At 34.4% G+C, this 23,361-nt stretch overlaps 1 protein-coding gene across 4 annotated transcripts in view; it reads right to left on the bottom strand.

The window, feature by feature from the left end:
• LOC306845119 (endonuclease V-like) overlaps nucleotides 1-12,100 on the bottom strand; it is a 79,847-nt gene extending 67,747 nt beyond the window's left edge. For all 4 annotated transcript variants that reach the window (XR_013781968.1, XR_013781969.1, XM_079377710.1 and 1 more), the window contains exons 1-2: nucleotides 11,890-12,100; nucleotides 4,926-5,097 (exon numbers count right to left, since the gene is read on the bottom strand). Coding sequence is in view for 2 of the 4 variants with exons in the window: in XM_079377710.1 (XP_079233836.1) it covers nucleotides 4,926-5,097; nucleotides 11,890-11,930 (213 nt within the window). In the remaining 2 variants the exon portion in view is untranslated. The remainder of the gene's footprint in view (nucleotides 1-4,925; nucleotides 5,098-11,889) is intronic.
• Nucleotides 12,101-23,361: the final 11,261 nt, after the last annotated feature.

Below are 23,361 nucleotides of genomic sequence, written 5' to 3'. Positions count from 1 at the left end.
GTGAAAATAAGACCGTCATTTTTGGGGGAGTTTAAAGACAGGAAGTTTGGCCGATTATGGCATAATTGGTATCGGCATGTATGTTGTCGGCATGATCCAAAAAATCTATCAAGACCCGTCTCATGACAAAACTAATCAAAAGCTATTAGCATTTTTTAAAATAACATTATAGTTAATGTTCACACTTTCCTCAATTTTTACCAAACAGCTCTATGGGCTGCCAGAGACTTTTATTTAAGACCATAAAAATAAGAGGAACAAATCTATAGACCATTTCAAGGATGTAAACAATAACAAAGGCGTTGGAGCGCTTCTGCGCATGTCACCATCGAGAGCGTCCTGACGGGCAGCATCACTTCCTGGTTCGGGAACTGCACTATGCAGGACAGACGAGCCCTCCAGAGGGTGGTGCGTTCAGCGGAACGTACCATTCACACCGAGCTCCCTGACCTGCAGGAGATCTACAGCAAGCGGTGCCTGACCAGGGCCAGGAAGATAGTGAAGGACCTCAGCCATCCCAACAATGGACTCTTTTCTCTGCTGCGTTCAGGGAGACGCTTCCGCTCCATGAAGGCGAACACAGAGAGAATGAGGAGGAGCTTCTTCCCGCAGGCCATTCGGAGTCTTAACCTCTCTCCACTCTAAGCACATCACCCCACACTTCCACTTTGCACATTTTCAAATACAATCTGCACTAATTTGTAGAAGGTTACGTAAGGATAAATGAGTGGGACTTACATACCATTTGTCTTTTGTCTTTAGTATTCCTTTTACTCACTTATACACTTTACTGCACTGCACAGCACACGGACACTTTATCACTGACATACACTTTACTTTTTATAGAATCTATATAGAATCATATTCTATTTTTATTCTCATATCTATTTTTTATTTTATTTTATTGCTAGTTTATTTCTGTATATATGTTTACTGTACTTTTTCTATTTGTATTTTTGTAAACTTGAGGTTTTTCTTAATTTTTTTGGACAATTTGTTGGACAGTCGTACAATACATTTCACTACATGTCGTACTATGTATGTATATGTATGTGACAAATAAAATTTGAATTTGAATTTGTCTGGTCCTGAAGCATTTCCGGTAGCGCCATTTTTAAATCTCAGATCTATCAAAACCTACAGCGCGTACTTTTTAAATCTAGCGAAAACGCAAGTTAGGTATTTCAAAAAAAATAAAAATAGAATTACCCTTTAAATATGACTGAGGTTCAAACTAACAAAGAACATTAAAAGTCTTCCGGACGGATCAAAGCGGCTCTGATTGATGCTGTGGTGTACACGAGATGGCGGTAAATGTATCGCATACTAGATGCTTACAATTAACTCCTGAGCGAAAAATGTTTTTATGCACATTTACTGTAAACACATACAGGTAAAAAGTTTGGGCACTATTACTATTTTTTTTTAACTGTTTTTGAAATAAGTCTCCTATGCTCATCAAGCCTGCAATTCATTGATCAAAAATACAGACAAAAACAGTAATATTTTGAAATATTACAATTTAAAATAATGGTTTTCTATTTTAATATGCTTTAAAATATAATTTATTTCTGTGATGCAAAGCTGAATTTTCAGCATCATTACTCCAGTTATCAGTGTTACATGATCCTTCAGAAATCATTCTAATATGCGGATTTGTTATCAGTGTTGGAAAAAGTTGTGCTGCTTAATATTTCTTTATAAACAGAGATAATTTTAGTATTGTTTGAATAAAAGAACAGCATTTACTTATAATAGAAATGTTTTGTAAAAACATGCACTACTGTTCAAGAGTTTGGGGTCAGTATTTTTATTTTTTTTTAAAGAATATGAATACATTTATTCAGCAAGGATATTAAATTAATTTTTTGTTTTGTTTTTGTTAAGTGATAGTAAAGACATACTGTTAGGAAAGATTTCTATTTTGAAAATCCCTGTCAGGATTCAATCAATCAATCCTGTATAAAGTATCAGATTCCAGAAAACAATATTAAGCAGCACAATTGTTTCCAACACTGACAATAACAAATATCAAATCAGCACATTAGAATGATCTCTGAAGGATCATGTGACACTTAAGACTGGAGAAAAGGCTGATCAAAATCCAGCTTTGCATCACATAAATAAATATAAAGAATATTACAACAGAAAACCATTATTTTAAATTGTAATATTTCACAATATTACTGATTTTGTCTGTATTTTTGATCAAATAAATGGAGGCTTGATGAGCATAAGAGACTTCTTTCAAAAACATAAAAAAAAAAAAAGTAATGTGTCCAGACACTTGACCAGTACTGCATATAAACAAAAGACAGAGACTGTTTCCAGCAAATTTATTAACGTGATCAATACCAAAAGCAGCAGGCTAACCATGAGCAGCTTTGAGTACTACATTGCATTTCATCCTCAAGCTCTCAAACACATCTGGGTGTTCATATGGTCTCATGTGGTTTTGCACTGTCCCGTCTCCCTGTAGCATTCACTGGGTTATGTGTCTTACATTACAGATGATGGCTTTCCTAAAGACAAAAGTAGAAATACAATTATTTTATTTAATACACAGTATTTACAAATAATACTATTGTTTAATACATCAGTACATGTTGGAATTAACATTAGACAAGCATAAGTGATGAAAAATGTTTACCGTTAGCTTTTGTAAACTACTGCAGTTAACTGTTTCACTATTCAACATTCAAGTTTAGAGAATACATTTCTATAACATGTTACTCACTGGATTTATCTGCTGACAAGATAGCTAGACAACTAATGAGAACTCATGTTTAATTATAGCCCACATAACGCTTGCAACAAAACGGAAATAAAAGCTTGACCCTTTTCACTAAAAAGAATCAAAATGCCAGGCGCATATGTAAACAATGACGAAAACACAATGCTGCATCATACTTGAAGAGTTAACGTAAATAAATACAAATAATCAAATGGAAAAAAAACAAGAACTTGTCCTTACCTGAATCGAAATGTGCTGTACATTATATCCTAGAGCTGCTAGTTGGCTATTCTGCTTTTCGCTTCACTGCTGCAATCCAGGCGCGTTTCTCGGAAATCTAAACCCTTTAGTTTCCGATTATTTATAAATATATATATATATAAATTAATGTTAGTTCCAGCCCAGAGGGAGCACCCAACCACCGAGCAACAAGGATCTAGTTTTAATTTCTACATTTTAAACAGCAGGATTAAATAAATTAAATCGCAATCCCACTGTGCATCAAGCGCCTGCCGCTATTGTTTTGAATGCGCTCAAACGCTAACCGGAAACGTCCGAGGAACAAAGAAGTCACTTCCTTATACCGCCGAATATCCTTTGAAATGGTCTATAGGGGCTTCTCCCCTTTGGGATACTTGAATTTTTATAATTTTGTTCATGGGTTACTGAGTAATCTATATTTGTTGACAATTTGACTCTATACTGTATTGTTCCTTTCTTAATAACTCATCTCAGAGTTGTTCCCGTAGCAACAGGTCTCAAACCTACTTGAGCATAGGCGAAAATCTCGGGGGAAGGGGACCCCCCCTTTCTGAGGGTTGTCCCCCCTAAAATTATGATTAAAAATGTAATTAAAATGTACAATTAAAATGTAATTTTTTATTATAATTACAATCAATAATCATTATTATTAATCATTTGTAATAATTGTGCAAGTACTAAAACAACACAAACGGGGCAAAAATGCTTTTTAAGTTTAGAAACATTTTGAGTCTCCCCCTCCCTTTGGTCAAAATGCTTGCTTTACTCTTTTACATCACACACAAGTCCGGTGAGAGAGAACAAAGTCGGTATTGTGGAACTCCAGTAAGTCAGGCTGTCAAGGCTATTTTATTCACTTAAACATTGGATGAAGAGATTGCATTCTCTTAATGATGTATTTTTCGATGAGTCCTCTATGTTAGCAATAATAATGTTACCTGCTTGAGGGAAAGGGTTGCCAGATTTTCACATCAAAACCCACCCAAATTGCTACTCAAAACTAGTCCAAAACCAACCACATTTCGAGGGGGTCCCCCTGTAAAGATCGCGTTCCGGAGACTAAAATACACGTTATTGGGTCGCTTCAACCTATGGACGTAAAAAACAACCCACGGCAACAGTGATAGAGTAGCCCAATTCGGACTTGGCAACACTTTGACGAATATTAATGTCTACAACGTACACGACCGCTGTTGCGGAGCGACCACAACAGCTTGAAGTTGTCTAATTTGGCACGGTCTCCCTGCTACACTAATAGTAGTAAGGCTTTCCTTTTTTTTTTTTTTTTACAGTCTATGGTATATACATATCCGTACAAGTACAATTTTAGCTGTATTATTTGTGTCCCCCTCAAAAATTGCTCGAGAAATTTTATGTTTATTGTCCCCCCAAACTGGTAGACGAAACATACGCCCCTGTACTTGAGAGCAGGTTTATTTTAAGTTAATAAGATTAGATTGCAGATTTTTAAGCAACAGTAAATGGAAATCTGTATCACTGTCCCTTTTTTTTAACCAGTGACAATAATAATTAAAAAATAATATAATATAAAAATGACTTTCAATATAATAATATTTTTACAAGTCCTCACCCAAGTTACCTAGAAATCGTTTTATATTATGTCAAAAGTACAGTCATTACTGCAGCAGAAACACTGAAAGTGTGAAAGTACAAGCAATTTTGCTGCTGTAATTGTGCAATTGTGCTGCGTATATTTGTGGTGTAAAACAGATTAATACCACTTGGGAAAAGTGGCCTTGCTTTGTGCCTGACAGGCTAAAGTGGGGCTAACCACACACCTGCATCTAACTCTACTTATCTATAATTATACTGTAAGGCAAAAAAGCAAGGCATCTTGCATTATCGACCGTAGACTATTGCTAGAGGTTTTTACAGCTGGAGATAAGTGGATCTAAGTGAAAAAGTGCACCTTCATATGAGGGTATGTGAGCACCACCAGATGAGCACAGGCATTGATGTCATCGCCTTTAATGAATGAAAGATCTACTCCTCCCACTCTCTCCAGCCCGCTGAAGTCTGGACTCCTCTGCCAATCCTCGGTGTCCTCCTCCTTCACACTTTCCCTAAGATGTGCCTGCTCCCTTCAGACACACATATACACATACATTATAGAGACCTTTAAAGTACCTCTGAATTGTCTTGAAATTCACAGCATTATTCAATATGTTGACATAATTTCCACTGAATCAGAAAGTCAGAGCAGGATATATCATCCCTTTTTTAAAAATAGGCAATATAAAAACAATTTTTTTATTAATTACATTTATTTTTATTTTTTTTATGTTCCAGCCTGGGAAAGTAGTCGTTTGAAAAGCATGTAATTTAAACTACCGGTCAAAAGTTTGAGATCAGTAAGATTTATTTATCTTTCTGAACGTCTCTTATGCTCACCAAGCCTGCATTTATTTGATCAAAAACACAGTAAAAATTGTGAAACCGTGATGCATTTTATTTTTCAAAATTATTTTAGAAAGTTCAAAAGAACAGCATTTATTTTAAATAGAAATGTTTTGCAACATCGTATATATCTTTACTGTCACTTCTGATCAGTTTATTGCATCCTGAATAAAAGTTTTCAACACACAACTGTTTTCAACCCTGATAATATGTTTTGTTTCTTGAGCAGCAAATCAGCATATAAGAATGATTTCTGAAGGATAATGTGACACTGAAGACTGGAGTAATAATGCCGAAAATTCAGCTTTGCATCACAGAAATAAATGACATTTTACAATATATTCACACAGAAAACATTTTAAATTGTAATAATATTTTACTATTTTACTGCATTGTTGATCAAAAAAATGCAACCTTGGTGAGCAGCAGAGACATTCAAAAACAAAAAAAAAGCATCTAACAAATGACCAAAAAACACTACTGATCCGAAACATTTGACCAGTAGTGTATGTTGGTGCATGGCAACAGTGTTATATATTCTACACATCATTGTTGTTTATAATGCCAAGGATGTCTAACCATTTGCAATGTTTGATCTCCTCCATTGTGTTTTAAAATATTCTACACAAGCATTTTGTGTAGAATTAAGATGGGGCGGATACATTTTACACTCCGCGTCGGTTTGACCATATGATCCGCTGTGTACTATCTTGTTACATTATGACATACATTATGAACTTTTTATTATAATAATAATGTAATACTTATAACATTATGTGTTAGTACAGTACATTATAAGTAGCTACACTTGCACTTAGATTCTGTATATCAGCTGATATTTGGCATTTTTCAAATATCGGCATAGGCCGATAAGTTTTTCCTGTTTGGCCGATGTGGGAGGGACTTTTATTTTGATGATAATAAATAACATGATAACATTGGGCTTGTTTTTGAAGCTGCGGTTGCTTATTTATCTTGTGAGAGTTAGAAACACCGTCAATAGCTCATCAGTCTTTGGTCCAAGTTCGAACTGTTTCCTCAGTTCAGTGTACCATTAAACTAACTGGGGCGCTTGAATGAGTTAGCAAAAACAGGCATCATAGGACCATATGCGCTGATATTGGCTGTGTTTTGATTAACCTTCCAAAGAGTCTCTGGTATTACTGCCCTCAAGAGCAGAAGTCTCAAACTCAATTCCTGGAGGGCAATTTAATTTATGCAATGGTGAAAAAAAAAGTCAAAATACACAGGAAAAAAACACAAAAAAACGTATTCGGTCTTAAGCCCCATGCGTCTCATTTTGTTCGGCTTCGGCCAAGAATTCTCATTACGGTGCATCTCTATTTAAAATCAATACTGTCTTCTATTTCAGCTTCAAAGTGTGTGTCTTTTTACTGTGTCCTGGAAGAACATTTCTATGCAAGTTTTACTGTCATATGTAAATCAGGATACATGTTATTGAATTAAATTCAATTCTGTTAATAAATTCATTTAAAATGCATGCAGCTTTTTTCTTAAATACAAAGGCTGTGTTCTCTTAGAGATTTATAGACAAACATTTTCCAGTAGTTTTCATTGTCAACAGCGATGCAGAAGTCACGCTATTGACATTCAATAATCACTTGCGAATTAATGTTTAGAACAGTGCAAATACAAACACCATTAGAAACTCATAGTTCAGCATCACACACCATGATATGGGTTAAAATGAGAGCCCATCTCTCTACAAAATGGAGCCAGTTTTAGCGTTTTGCAATAAAGAAATAAGAATAACTACACTTGATAATTTATGTTACAATTTTAACATAAATGTACATTGTTCTAGAAGGATGGCATCATGCCATACCTTTTACACATTTACTCGAATTGTTATGTTGAAAAAACAATTTGTAAGGAAAAATGCATTAAATAGCCAAGTATTTCTGGGGAAACTTTTTCAAAAGAAAACACAAACGCACATCTCTTTGCTGAGCCGCAGCGGTCTCGGTGAATCAGCATCATCCACAACTGAATGGAACAAAAAGTGTTGAACTTGTAAATTGTTTATGCGTGAGTGCACTTGCTAAATGAAGGCGGATTGTATAAAATAAATAAATAATAAAAAAAAAAGTTTATTAATGAGCTGCAGTTTTATTAAATTACGGGCTGACAGAGATGCTGTGCCACAGGTCATCAATAAGGTGAAGTGAAGCGAAGTGACATACTGCCAAGTATGGTGACCCATACTCGGAATTCGTGCTCTGCATTTAACCCATCCAACGTGCACACACACACAGCAGTGAACACACACCGTGAACACACACCCGGAGCAGTGGGCAGCCATTTATGCTGCGGCGCCCGGGGAGCAGTTGGGGGTTCGGTGCCTTGCTCAAGGGCACCTCAGTCGTGGTACTTAGGGTGGAGAGAGCGCTGGACATTCACTCCCCCCACCTACAATCCCTGCCGGCCCGAGACTCGAACCCGCATCCTTTGGATTACGAGTCCGACTCTCTAACCATTAGGCCACGACTTCCCCAAAGCAGGTGCAGATTGGTCCTCAATTTGAGTACATTATTTCAAATCGGTTTACAGTGTTTCCAACACACTTTTTCACAGCGCGCATCATGCGCTCAAACTCATCAAAAGCCAACAAGTTCAACAAGCAACAACGACTTATCCAAGTGACTGCTGCAGAATGCATGCAGTTCGCGCATCTCGCAAGTGAGTGGGAATTAACCGAACGTGGCACTTGCGGGAGTTAACACTGTACGCAATACCCGAAACCTCACACCAAATTTCAGGTCGTGTAGATAGGCAAGCATATATACAAATCATTTAGCAAGCAGAAATCCAAAATTTACCTTAACATATTAGAGGAAGATGTGACTTAATTGATGCTTGAAGAATGCACTTCCAGCAGCCATGATAAACAGCAGTTGGCGGTTAAAGTTTTCTATGCACAATTTGATTTGACGAAAGTCACCGATTACTCTCTCTATCTAATCACATTAATGGATAAAAATAAAACTAAAATAAGCATGTAATGACCACAAACGGAGGAAAATATAGGAGTAAAAGTACCGATACATCACTTAAAATGTACTCAAGTAAAAGTACACAATTTTTAAACTACTCAAAGTACAATTACTAGCTTACTAGAACCAGGAAGTAGACCGGTTCTGTCAACACTGCACTGACCCCTCTACTGGGGTTTATTCTGACTTACAGTTCTATGTAGATATACAGTTGTGGTCAAAAGTTTACATAACCCTTGCAGAATCTGCTAAATGTTAATTATTTTTAAAATAAGAGGGATCACACAAAATGCATTTTATTTTTTTAGAACAGTCCTGAGTAAGATATTTTGCATCAAAGATGTTTAAATATAGCCTAGTCCACAAGACAAAATAATACTTGAATTATTTATTATTATTGAATAATAGCTGAGTTATGTTAGAAGCTTCAGAAGAAAGGCTTCTTCTGAAGCTTCTAACATAATTCAGCTATTATATGCTTCCCAGAAGACAAAATTAGTACAATTTACCCAAAGAGTTTGTGAGACCAGGGGCCTGTACCATGATGGTAGATGAACAAATTATACGCAGTTAAAGGATAAGTTTTGAGTTGACAAAACCAAACCACTCCAATCTGGCTTTGTTGGTACCATGAAGCTGATCATCAACTTTCTGTCAACTCAGGCTTGATCCTGAGTTAATGGAGCACGTGCACATGAATGTGTGACATCAGCGGTGAACAGCCAATCACAACACAGAGCAAGTGTGATTCACTTCTCGCGAGAGGGCCAGTGAGATTCAAAACTCTTTTGTTTAAGGTTAAGAGATTAAAGAATATAAGGAATTTAAACGCATTTCCACTGAAGTACTTGTCCATGAAAGAGGACGAATAAAGGGAATTATCTTGCTCTAGCAGTGCAGTCACAAGTTAAACTTGTGAAGTTAGTTTATATAGTTGATAATATATAGTGACAGAGACTCAAACATGTAAGGTCACATGTAGCCACTTTTAAAGTGTTATCTATTGATTCTACCACTTATATTACATATGATATGTATATCTTAATATTCATTGAAAATAAATGTTTTATAATAATTGTTAAACTAAAAGTGTTTGTGTTGTGACGAGTCTCCTGCTCTTCCTGCTGTTGCCGGCTGGTGGGAGTGGCTAGGAGACTCATCAAGAGAACTATGTCCACCTGTTCTTCCCTCTATAAAAACCTTGGCCTTGTTAGTGTGGGGAGAGGGTTTTTTGCTTGGTTTTTTGCTCCCGATTGGGTTTGTTGTTTATTTGGATTTGTTTATTAGTTGTGATACTTGTTCTGTCTGGCTTTATACCATCTTGTGTCAGACAGAAATTGTATTTACTTTTCGTTGCTCTTTTGTTTTATATACTTTTCTTTTCTTATGTTAATAAATGTTTCTGTTGTAACCTCACCAACCGCATGTCCTCCTTTCATTTGTTACGGCTTTGAGCCGGTCGTGACAGTGTGTAATGGAGTAATAATAATATAAATCATATTATAATTATATAAATCATATGTAAATTGTAATTATCATTAAAGCCAGACTTTTTTTTTTTTTAAGGTACTTCATTATGACCTTTCATTTGTAGGAAGAGAAACTGGGGGAGTGAATTTTTTTGTGTGTCAGACATGTGTCACTTTGCTCACAACTGATTGGTCCAATTTCAGTTTGAGATCTCTAACCCAAAACATAACCTGCCCCGGAGCTGTGCAGTGTAAGTTACTATGGCAATGAACGCAGCTAAACGCCAAGCCACTTTCATGGTACCGAAAACCCAGGATTGGAGCAAACTAAACTGAAACTTACCTGGCTACCCAGCTAGACTGGCTTCATGGTACAGGCCCCTGGCGAGTTTATTTATTTATTTTTTTAAGAATTTAATGTATGAATTTTAATTTAATTCAATAGCATGTGTCCTGAATTACATATGAGAGTAATACCTGAATGGAAATGTTCAGTTAGGAATCATAAACAAGACACACCTTTTGAAACTGAAATAGAAAACTGTATTGATTTTAAATTTATAAGTTTGAATGTCAAACTCAGTCAAAACAACTGCAGTATCTTCCCCTAGGGGGGCAGTAATATTGGACTCTATGGAAGGCTTTGCGAGCGATTTTTGAGTGTCAATAGCATGACTTCTCTATCTCTTTTGACAATTAAATCTACTGCAAAATGTTCTTCATAAAATCTGTAACAAGACACAGCCTTTGAAGATGAGATAGAAGATTGTATTTATTTTAAACTAAATTATGTATTGTTTCATTTTCAATAGCATGTGTTCTATTATAGTTCTGTGGCTAAAACCATCATCAAAATGTTCTAAAAACCAGTAGCAAGACAGTTAATATAGAAGTTATGACAGAAAAGAGCGCATTTACTTTACATTGATTGATGTATTCATTGACATTTCAATATCATGTGCTGTGTTACAGTTTTGTGAATAAAACCAACGTTTAAATGTTCATCTATGAACCAGTAATAAGACACACCCTTTGAAGTTGAGATGGAATACTGTATGTTTTAAACATTAATGTGTAAACAGATTCAAATTTAATTCAATAGTATGCATCTTGATTTACATATGATAGTAAAACATGGCTGTAAATATTGTTCTTTGAACTAGTAACAAGACACGCCCCTTGAAGTGTACATATCAAACTGTGTGCATTCTAAATTAATTTATTTAAACTTCTGAATGTCAAACTTGGTCAAAACAAGTCCAATATCTTCCTCTAGGGGGGGCGGTAAATCGCACAATCTTTGTAATGCTTTGCAAGCTTTTTCTCAATAGTTCTATTTCAATCACTTTTGTCTATAGTTCTGTGAATAAAACCAGCATCTAAATGTTCTTTTATGAACCAGTAATAAGACACACCCCTTAGATATTAGATGTTTTTATACATTTCATAAGTGAAGCATTTAGATGTAATAATTGTGCTTTTTGCTCTTCGTTTTGCACTTTGCAGACGGTGCCTATCCCGCACTATTGCATTATAACGTCTATCCAGTTATAATACCTTAAGGCATTGTGTTCTCTTCTACATTTGAAAACAATTAGAACACAGCATGTTTCTTGTCATTGTTCTAAATCATTAAAGAACTATTGAAGATTTCCGAGGCTGAATCTCTGACAAATGTCAAACGTCGAACCAACTTTATATCGGTATTATAATATACGTAGATTAAAATATAATTAAGAGATGTAGTAGCCTAATGCTACCTTCCTTAAACGAGTTTTTGCAGTGTGGGATATGTCTCCTTCTGACCCCTTATTTCCCTAAACGTAATGTAGTATGGCTTCACAATGTGAAGTTCACATGGTGTCAAGATTACTATTTATTTCCATGTTCTGTAAACTCAAGTGATGTTGGAGTATCGCACGCTAATTGCTATCGCTTAATCGAACAAATCTGCTATTATAAATATGCAAGCAACACAACGCAGTTTTCTAACCTTTCCCATTCCAACATCAACTCTGCCTCAGGAGCCGCCATCCAAGCACGTCTGTTTGAGGGTAAATTCCACACTTCCTAGATTTTGACGTAATCGTCCGTGGGCGGTTAAGACCAAGAGGCGAAACTCTGTTGAACGTTCCATTGCAACAGCGGCGCCCAGCAGCAGCCCTGCGCTTCCGCCATTTTGGGGTGAAAGCCACACGGTAGTCTACTAGATTCCTAACTGTCGCTATGGCAAATATCAGCTGCTTTGTTAAAAAAAATAAAAAAACGTACATTAAAGCTGAAATACAGCCTGAACGATGACAACAATAATGTACAATCACTATAGTAGTGATCATCAAATCCTTTCAACAGTTTATTTTACAGACTTTATTTTAAAGTCTTCCCTTTTTTTTTTTTTTTTTTACAAAACCTTTTGCTCTCTAGAAACCATGTCAGTTTCGGTTGAAAATATTTTAAGTGTTAACATTATAAACACTGAATTAACACCAATATATGAAATAAATTAATGACAGAAAAAAATAGGAATGTTGGACAATATAACAGGAATAACATCTTGACAGTAAACTAACAGTAAATAACATTTTGCAGTGTTGTCTTATATGAATGTCCGTTAAAGGAAGACTGTAAAAAAAAAAAAACGTTTTTATGTAAAAACAACCAAACAAGTACAGCCTTTCTCCAAAATTGTTTATTTAATTGTGACAGACACACCAATGCATCATGTTCTAGAGATCATCATATCTGTGTGTTCCAGGGGATTAAAACGTACAATATATATTTCAGACCTGGAGAAACAGTAAATAATAATAAGTAATTGTAAATGTGTGAAGTTGCATGTGCTCATTATAACTGTCATATCCATATAAATCATTATTAAGGTTTCTATGGCTAGGACCTGCAGTTCCTAAAAGGTTTTAAAGTCCACGTGAAATCAAAATTCACTATATTTATCTTGTTAGCGCACATTGCTATCGTTCACGCGGACTTTAAGGCCCCGTCCACACGAAGACTGTTTCTCTGTATACGCATAATTTTTTTACCGTATATGCGTTTCGTCCACGCCGGTTTCGTGTTTTCGTGTGGACGGCGAATCCGTATATTTTCTGAAACGATGACGTCATCAGCCTACGTTTTTTTTTTTTTTTTTTTATGAAAATCAAAAAAATGTACAAGCAGAATAGGCTTTAACTGAACAAACTTAAGACATAGAAAAAAATCACAATTTCAGATACAAAGCAGACATAACTAAGTTATATACATTGTACATCATTAACATCAATAATTAAATATGATTTAGAAATAAACAAAATAAATAAATAAAACAAATAAATAAAAAGAAAATACAGAAGGGGTTACAATATATTATGAGTCACTAAATTGGTTGAAAAAATTAGCTAATGTAATAGCTTTATTACTTTCAAGTGTATGTAGAGAAGAAGCAATAATTCTAAGCTCATTTATGAAATGAGGTAAAGAAGGGGTGCTTTTCAAAAATCTACATTTATGAATAAAGAATTTACCACAACAAATAAGGTTATTAACTAAATAGTGTTGCATACAATCTTTTCTAAATACTCCAAACTTAATTGGTTTATAGTTAAGAAGGTTAATATGGATATTAACACAAGACAATCTGTCATTCAATTGAGACCAAAACAGCTTTGAATGAATACAGTTGAAAAAAATATGCTCAGTGGTTTCAATGTCACTTTCACAAAATTGACATGAGTTTTCCTCAATGTGAAATTTTGATCTAAGGAATTCTTTCGATGGATATATATCATTCATTATTTTAAATTGAAGTTCTTTTACTTTTGGGAAGATTGGAAAAGAGAGGTAGCTTATTCTAATTTCTTTTAATTCCTTTGAGTCAAAATCTTTAAAAATATGGTGACGTCTGAGTCGATTTGGATAAAGTCTATTAATGAAAATACTTCTTATAAATTTGTTGGTACATTTTTGATCTCTAATAGATAACGTATCCAATCTCAGAGACGGAAGAGAAAATACCACAGAATAATGAGAAAGAGTTCCTTTGAGCAACAATACCACATTTTTAGGAATGGCATTTACAACTGTATAAAACTCTTTAGGATGACATACAAAACCATGTTTCAGGCAGAAATCATTGTAACTTAGAATGTCACCATGGTTATCCATCATATCCAATAAAGAAAGAATATTATATTTAAACCAACTCTCATAAAATAAAGACTTATTGCGATGTAAAATAAAACGATTGTTCCACAGACAAGTCTTGTGAGGACTGAAATTGTGAGAAAAAGCTAGTTTGCAACACAACAAAACCTGTTGATGAAAAAGAGACAATTTGAGAGGTAGCTTAGACAATTCAAAATCACATTTGATTAAAAATTCGAGACCACCTATTTTCCCAAACACTGAAGACGATATTGTAAACCATATACTGTTTGTGTTGTGAAGAAATGATCTTAACCATTGAGTTTTTAAGACATTGTTCAATGTTTCCAAGTCAATAACATTCATACCTCCATCTTCAAAGCTGCGAATCAAATCACTTTTGTTTATATAGTGATGCCTATTTTTCCAAATAAAATTTAAAATTGTGCTGTTATATTCCTTTATTAAATGAAGAGGGATAGCAAGTGAAGAGGCTGGGTAAACAAATCTAGATAGAAATTAAATTTTGGTTAATAAGATTCTTCCAAAAATTGAGACATCTCTTTGTAACCAGCTATTGAGAATTAATTTTGCTTTTAGAAATTTGTTTACAAAATTTTCCTGAATGTTATGATTATTATCTTTAGTAATAGTAATGCCCAGGTATTTTACAGAAGTTTTAACTGGGATATTACATAAAAAGTCTAATTCACTGTTATGAATTGCAATCAATTCACATTTGTTTATATTTAAATGCAAACCAGAAGCTTTGGAGAAGAAACTAACTAATTTAATAGCTCTATCAATTTGATGTTTATCTTTTAAAAAAAAAAGTTGTATCATCTGCCAACTGACTAATAGAAATGTGTCTTCCAAATACACTGAGTTTGTCAAAACTATTGTCATTATTGATCAAAATAGCAAGCATTTCTACAGCCAAGATGAATAGGAAAGGGGAAATGGGACAGCCTTGCCTAATTCCTCGTGTAATATTAAATCTCTGAGATGTCCCATGCAATAGTGATATAGAACTATTAATGTCTTTATATAACATTTTAACAAGAGATATGAAATTGTTGCCAAAACCGTATTTACTAAGAGAATCAAATATGAAACTGTGTTCAATGGTGTCAAATGCTTTTCTAAAATCCAAAAACAAAATGTAACCATCATCCTCAATCCATTCATGATAATCTAAAATATCTAAAACTAACCTAATATTATTATGTATTGATCTGCCTTTCATAAAACCAGATTGTGATTCACTTATTATTTGGTCTAATCCTTCCTTTAATCTATTAGCAAATATGTGAGCTAAAATCTTATAAATCGCAGTTAAGAAGAGTAATGGGCCACAGATTATCTATTTGTCTAGCATCCTTGCCTGGCTTGGGTATTAGAGTAATCAGACCTTGCTTCATAGTTGAAGTAAGTGCATTATTGTGTACACATTCAAGAAAGACTTGAAACAATAAATCCCTCAAATCTTCCTTAAATTTATAAAATTCAGGAGTCAGACCATCAGGTCCGGGAGATTTGCCTGAGGATAATTTATCTATAGCTTTATCAATTTCCTCAATTTTAATGTCCGCCTCACATAAATCTTTAAAATCTTCGCCAATCTGTGGTATATCATTATGTATTCTATAAAAAAAAAAACATTACAATCCTGTGCAGAGAAATTTGAGCTATATAAAGAGCTATAAAATTTAAAGATCTCAGAAGAAATTATTTTTGGGCAATCATTTATAATTCCATTAACAAAAAGGGAATTTATAGTATTTTTTTCCTGTCGCCTTTTTTCGAGTCTACAAAAATAACTATTGTTTTTTTCCCCTTTCTCTATCCATCTTGCTCTAGATCTCACATAAGCTCCTTTGGCTTTTTGAATATACAAATTGTCAATTTTAGTTTGTAAAGATAAAATTTTTAGTTTCATCATCCATTTCACTTCTATTACATAAATTATTTAACTCTCTTGTTAATTCCTCCTCCAAATGCACTCTAGCTTTACTCAAATTTTTAATCTTGTGTTTTAGGTACTCCCATTTACTTGTGAATGAAGAATGGTCTTTATCTAACTTTGCTCTATTTATCATTGATTTAATTTGTGAACAAAAGCTACAATGCCTTAATAAATCAGAATTAAATTTCCAATAACCCTTACTTCGCGATTCTTTTTTATTCGAACAAAAAGATAAAGAAATACAGCAATGATCAGTTAAGGGTGCGGAAGAGATTGAGATGTCTTTGATAAATTCAGTTAAATTAGAAGAAATTAGCCAGTAATCAATTCTGGACTTGGAAATCCCATTTGGTTTAAACCAAGAGAATTGTCTTAGATTTGGATTCCCAACCCTCCAAATATCTACCACATTGTTACCTAAACAGAAGTTTATGAAATGAGGGTTCGGGTGTGAGTTACTAAATTTAGGTGGGTAACGATCTAATGTCTCATCCATAACCATATTGAAATCTCCTATGACAATATTATCAGTTGGGTACAAAAGTTTCAATTCAGACAGAAGATTTGAAATTTCAGATAGTAGTTTGTTGTTAAGAGGAGTACTATTGTAGCCATACACATTAAATAAAATAAACAGAACATCGTCAATGTTTAAAACAACTGAAATCCAATGACCGTTCGGGTCAGTCCTTGACTATTATTTTTCCAGGGAGGTTATTGAATAATATGGCTACCCCTGCTGACTGTGTTGAAGCGTGGCTGAAGACTATTTTGTCACCCCATTGACTTGTCCAAAATTTAACATCATCAGGTTTAGAATGTGTTTCTTGTAGTAATACACAGTGTGCACCTTTGTTTTTACAAAAAAGAAAAAAGGCTTTTCTTTTGATAGAATTACGGAGACCCCTTGCGTTTAAAGAAATATAAGATAAAGATGTCTTCACCGAGAACATCTAATGTAACCTAATAAATAAAATGAAATAAAAAAGGAAAAACCAAATCTATGTACGTAAAATTAAATCAAAAGAGTAATACAAAAATGTTTATAGAACACAGAACAACGTCTGCCTTAAACAAAGCACTGTAACGAGATCCCGCTCAACAGCAAAAACATGACAGAACATCCCACTTACATCTCTTCGACAAGGAAAGTAGATGCAGTCAGTTCAAGTGATCAAAGTCAACTATTTTTGACGATCCGAGTGCCCTCAATGTAGCCGTAAGGGCCGCGGTAGTAGGCTTTCTTGCCCACAGCTCTGGCCTCGCTGATCGTCGGCCACAGCGCAGCACGAGCCTCTCGATCTCCTTTGGATAAGTCCTCAGTGAACTTTATCCCCCTGGCTTTGCAGGTGTCGGAAGATTTCGTGGAGCGCCAGAACTCATCTCTGTGTTTCCTCATACAAAACTGAATGATCACCTGTCTGGATTTATCCCTTTGCCGTGGGCCAACGCGGTGGACCGTATCCACGATGTCATCAAGCTTGTGTTGCAGGTGAGGAGCGGGGAAGTCGTGGCCTAATGGTTAGAGAGTCGGACTCGTAATCGAAAGGTTGCGGGTTCGAGTCCCCGGCCGGCAGGGATTGTAGGTGGGGGGAGTGAATGTACAGCGCTCTCTCCACCCTCAATACCATGACTGAGGTGCCCTTGAGCAAGGCACCGAACCCCCAACTGCTCCCCGGGCGCTGCAGCATGGCTGCCCACTGCTCCGGGTGTGTGTTCACGGTGTGTGTGTGTGTGTGTGTGTGCATTTGTTCACTACTCACTGCTAGTGTTGTCACGATACTGGAATTTCTAACTTCGATACGATACCTTGAAAAATATCGATACTCGATACCATTTTCGATACCACGGTGAAAAAAACTGCCACAATATTAAGGGGGTCTTTTTTTAATTTAAAGATAAATGTAACAAGTCGAGAACATGCAGTATATTTTACATGAACAAAAAAAATGTCTTGAGGTACTGCATTTGTTGATTTATTTATTAATCTTTTATTAATCTTAGTTAAATGTTAATTGAAACTAACGTTTACTAATACATGTACTAATTAAAATCCAAAGTTCTATTTGTTGATATTCTCATTTGCTTCATAACAAAAATATTTCCAGATATAGGGCCCTATGAAATCAGTTTTATTTTTCCCCAAATTCCGTTTTATTTTTTTCTACATTCAATTTTTTCCATTTTAATTTTTCTGGATTCCGTTTTTTTTCCATTTGAATTTTTCTGGACTCTTTTTTTTTTATGGTCAAATTAAATGCTATTAATCTAAAAGCATATCTAATTCATTAAAATCATGAAAATTATACAATTTAACATTGAATTTATTAAAAGTGTAACAAAAATGACACGTTTAGGGCCGTATGAAATGTTTTATTTTTTTTTCTCACCTTATGTTTTATTGTTACCAAATTCTGTGGTTTAGCATGTCTATTAGGCTATTTGAATGCATACAAACAATTTTTATTTATTCTTACAGTAGCCTTATGAAATGTTTTCCCCCTCAGAAATTCTGTGTTGTGTATGTTGTTTAATTATTAAAATTAAAATATTTTGTGATTTATTTCTTTTAAAAAAATTAACAGCAGTAGTAAGTAGTAGTATTATGTACATTCTACTAAAAAAATAGTAATATAGACTATTTCTGGCACATGGTCTTTAATAGGCTAAGTTAAACCGAACTTTTATTTTGACGGGTTGCCGTGAATATTTCTAAAGTTCTGTGTGTGTATGATATGATGCTAGTTTTACTAAAATTAAATGGTAAAATGCTCGTAAAGTGCCTTTCAGATCAGTTCTGGAGATATTGTTGATGTATTTATGTCCTCATTGAGACGGCAGAGGGTGGAGGGTTTGAGGGTGGAGAGAGCGCTGGACATTCACTCCCCCCACCTACAATCCCTGCCGGCCGGGGACTCGAACCCGCAACCTTTCGATTACGAGTCCGACTCTCTAACCATTAGGCCACGACTACCTCAGTACCTGGGGAAGATGAAAGATCCTCAGTATGAAAGATCCTCAGTACCTTTCATTTTCTTGGAGGAGATCTTAGTTGGGGTATTTTGTAAGGATGAGGGCTCTTTTCGTTTATCCTTCTGGTCACCGCGATCAATTTCCATGGCGTATTCGTGTTTGGCATTAACATCCGACGCTTTCATAGTTGTTGCCTTGTTTCCTGGAATAACTATTTTTGGGTGACTAGAAACTTTTTTTGTCGACAATGTCAATCCTCTCCGACGAATCAGTAACAAAACTAACAATTGGGATGATAACAGATGAAATATGAGCGAAAAGTTCTAAGATTGCTGAAGAGCCGAGAAAACTACATGTGCTTAGCTCGCCATCTTGTTGCCGCCCCCGTCATCAGCCCACGTCTCGCCCCTAATCAGACACCGCTACGTCACATAACAGCGACAACAACAACAACAATGTCAGACTACGTGCCTGTGTTCGTGCTGCAGAACCTACTGAGCTCATTATTTTTTATTTTGTTTTATTTTTTATTCGAAGAACTATAACATACAACATGTTATCAAGAAATAAAATAAATAAAAATAAAAGGATAGAAAGACAAATTACAACAAATAAAACAGTAGCCAGGGGGAGGAAAGTATTAAACTTAAAAATAAACAAGAAATACATATATACATGTATATATAAAATCAAATAAATAAATTGTAAAATTCACAAACTTTCAAAGTTCTTACAGCTTTCTTATTCACAGAGTCTCTGATACTGTCAATATAAATAAATATTTCAGTTAACAAAACCATAAAAATGGGTTTTTTATTGGTAAATTTACACTTATGAATGTAAAATTTGGTCAACAGAATAAGTAAATTAATTAAGTAAAAGTACTGTTCCTCTTGGTCAGGATAGTCAGTAAAGCCAAAAAGTACATTTTCCCACAAGAGTGAAAAAGGTTTTAAACACTGAATATTCTCCCTAATAAACTTTTGGACCTTACACCATAGTGTAACTGAGTATGTACAGTGCCAAAATAAGTGCAAGGCAGTTTCCTCGTATTCATTACAAAAAGTACAATTTACATTTATTCCTTTTTTTAATTTTTGTAAATAATGATTTGCTGGATAAAATCTGTGAATAAGTTTATAAGAAACTTCTTTAACCTTATTTCTAAGATGATATTTTTGTGGTAACAACCACACTTTCCTCCAGCAAATCAATTTTCCATTTAATAAGGAGATCCAGTGAGACAAAATATAAGGTACAGTAACAATTTCTCTTTGGAAAGGAGTACGAATAGCTCTATTATTATTCTTGAGGTATGATGAAAAACAAATTTTACCAACATAAATTTTAGTAACATATAAAGACACTGAACCGGGAGAATGGTCTTTGTCAATACCTCTAAATAGCATTTGTGTACCGGAAGGAATTGAACCAAAAACCATTGCAAATTCTTTTTGAGTGACTGGTATTTTATAATAAGAAAGGAATTCATCATAAGAAAAGAGTATTCCTTCTTTATTATATAACTGACTAACCCAATTTAATATCGTTGTCAAACCAGTTCTTTAAGAAAAGAGATTTGTGTTTATAAAGGATGTTTCTGTTATTCCAGATGAAGTAGCGATGCGGAGAAAAATTTTGCTTATATATTAATGACCAAGATAGGAGCACTTGTTTGTGGAAAGCAGATAACTTAGCTGGAATTTTATCTATATTATAATTACACAACAGAACAAAACTAAGACCACCAATATTTGAAAAAGCATAGTGAGGGATAAAATTCCAGACAGAAGTGGGGTTTTTTAAGTGATGCTTAATCCAATTAATCTTAAAGGTATGGTTCATTGTGGTGAAATCTAAGAAATTAAGGCCACCGTTCTCATATGTATTTATAATTACAGTCTTTTTAACAAAGTGTGTTCAATTTTTCCATAAAAAAAATCAAATAGCATTTTATCAATATTTTTACTAGTAAGGTTATCAAGATACAAAGATAAGGAGGCATATGTCAGTCGGGCTATACCTTCAGCCTTCGTAAGAAGAACTCTTCCCTTTAAGGAGAGATCTCTTTGAAGCCAGAAGTTGAATTTTTTTTGGGTTTTATCTATTATGGGGTTAAAATTCAGAGAACATCTTTTCAGCTGGTCTTTAACAATAATGATACCCAAGTATGTAATACTATCCTTGACAGGAATGTTACTAATACTTGTTAAATCACAGTCTTTAACAGCCATTAGCTCACACTTACTGATATTGAGATAGAGACCAGAGGCACAAGAAAACTTATTAATTACATTAACTGCAATTGGAATTTGGTCACTATTTTAAAAAAAAAAGGGTTGTATCATCGGCTAACTGGCTTATAATAATTTCTCTATTTGCAATTGAGATACCTTTAAGAATACTTTTTTTAACATGCATAGATAATAACTGGGTTACTAGCAGGAAAAGATACGGAGAAATAGGACAACCCTGTCTAATACCTCTTTTTAAATCAAATCTAGAGGTAGTTCCATGTTTGAGTTTGATTGAGCAATTTGCATTATTATACAGGGTTTCAACTGCTGCACAAAAAAACTCACCAAACCCAAAAACCTTTAAAGAAGAAAATAAAAATTGATGCTCCAGTGTCAAAAGCTTTGCGAAAATCTAAAAATAAAATAAAACTATTTTCATCAATCAAGTATGAATAATCTAATGCATCTAAAACCAACCTTACATTATTCGAAATGTGCCTGTTTTTCATAAAACCTGACTGAGTTTCATCTATAATATATTCTAATACATACTTAATTCTTTTAGCAAATATAGAGGCAATTAATTTATAATCATTATTCAAAAGACTAATTGGCCGCCAATTATCAATTATAGTCAAATCTTTTTTAGGTTTAGGAATAAGGGTAATTAACCCCTGAGTCATGGTAGATTGGAGGCTGGACTTAGATAAACTTTCACAAAAAACTGAATGAAGAAAAGGGGCTAGTTGCTCAGCAAATAACTTATAAAATTCTGAGGTTAGACCATCCGTTCCGGGAGACTTGCTTTTAAGTTATAAATTGAATTGGTTATTTCTTCTAAACTAATAGGTTGATCACACACAGCCTTATCTAAATTATTTATTTTTTTATTCACTCCCACTGAATTTAAGAAATCATTTGAGGCTTTAGCATCATATTGTGACGCGTAGAGATTACAGTAGAAGGTGGAGCAATACTCTGAAATCTCTTTAGGGTCCTTTAATATTTTATCATTAATTTTTAATTGATGAATAGTATTTAACGTAGCTTGATTCTTTTCTAATCTAAAGAAGTAGGAGGTATTCTGTTCACCTTCCTCCAGCCATCTTTTCCTAGACCTTATAAAGGCCCCTTCAGCCTTTTTTTTATAGATGTTGTCTAGTTTGCTTTGTAATTCTGCCATATTTGTTTTATCTAAATCTGAAAAGTTATTAGACCCTTTGTTTAGGAGTGAGGTAATTCCAAATATAATTTTATCTTCCTGTTCTTTATTAACTTTAGCAAGATGACTGCCAACATGCCTTAAATATTTAGAAGCCTCAAATTTAAAAAGTTCCCAATTAGTGCAATATAATTTTTCTGTATTAGCCTTTTTAAAAAAATACTTAATGAGACGTGTAATCTCTATTTGTACTGATTCGATTTTCAGTAAAGAATTGAGTTTCCAATAAGATGATTTTGCAGGACTATAATAAGTGGATATCTGCATATTGAGAAAAATGGCTTTGTGGTCAGTAAGGTGTGTTGGAAATACCTCAACAGAAATATTATGCAAGTCTACATTCCTAGATGTAAGCCAAAAATCTATTCTTGATTGCCTGGAGAAATCAGTATTACACCAAGTATATGTTTTTTTATTTGGATATTTTTGCCTCCAGATGTCTTTTAAGTCATATTTCTCCATAAAGGTTTTTAATAGCAAATTATATGGAGTGTTCTTTGGTGGCATACGATCTAGCATATTATCTGGAGCAATGTTAAAGTCTCCTCCAATACAAATTATACCAGATGGATATTTGTTTAGCCATAATGCAATTTTGTTTTCAATCACCTCAAAAAGAGACCTGTTTTCATTTGAAGAGTTGTAACCATACACGTTAATCAAAAAAATGAAAATGTTATTAGTATTCTTTAGTGTTAAAACACCTGCCGAACGTTCAGATCCATGAGAAAACCATGCATCATTTCCCCACTGTGATTTCCAGAAGTTACAGTCATTAACAGTTGAGTGAGACTCTTGAAAGAAACAGAAGTCGGTATTGTATTTTTTCCCAAAAAGAAAAAGAGCTTTACGCTTCACAGAATCTCTCAAACCCCTGGCATTTAGAGAGATAACAGAAATAGAAATAATGAACAAGTTAGTGAACAA

This window comes from Barbus barbus (genome assembly GCF_936440315.1).
Source record: "Barbus barbus genome assembly, chromosome: 25".
In the NCBI taxonomy this organism is placed as follows: domain Eukaryota; kingdom Metazoa; phylum Chordata; class Actinopteri; order Cypriniformes; family Cyprinidae; genus Barbus; species Barbus barbus.
Note: the sequence above shows the minus strand (reverse complement) of the source record. Positions and strands in the feature narration are given on the sequence as shown.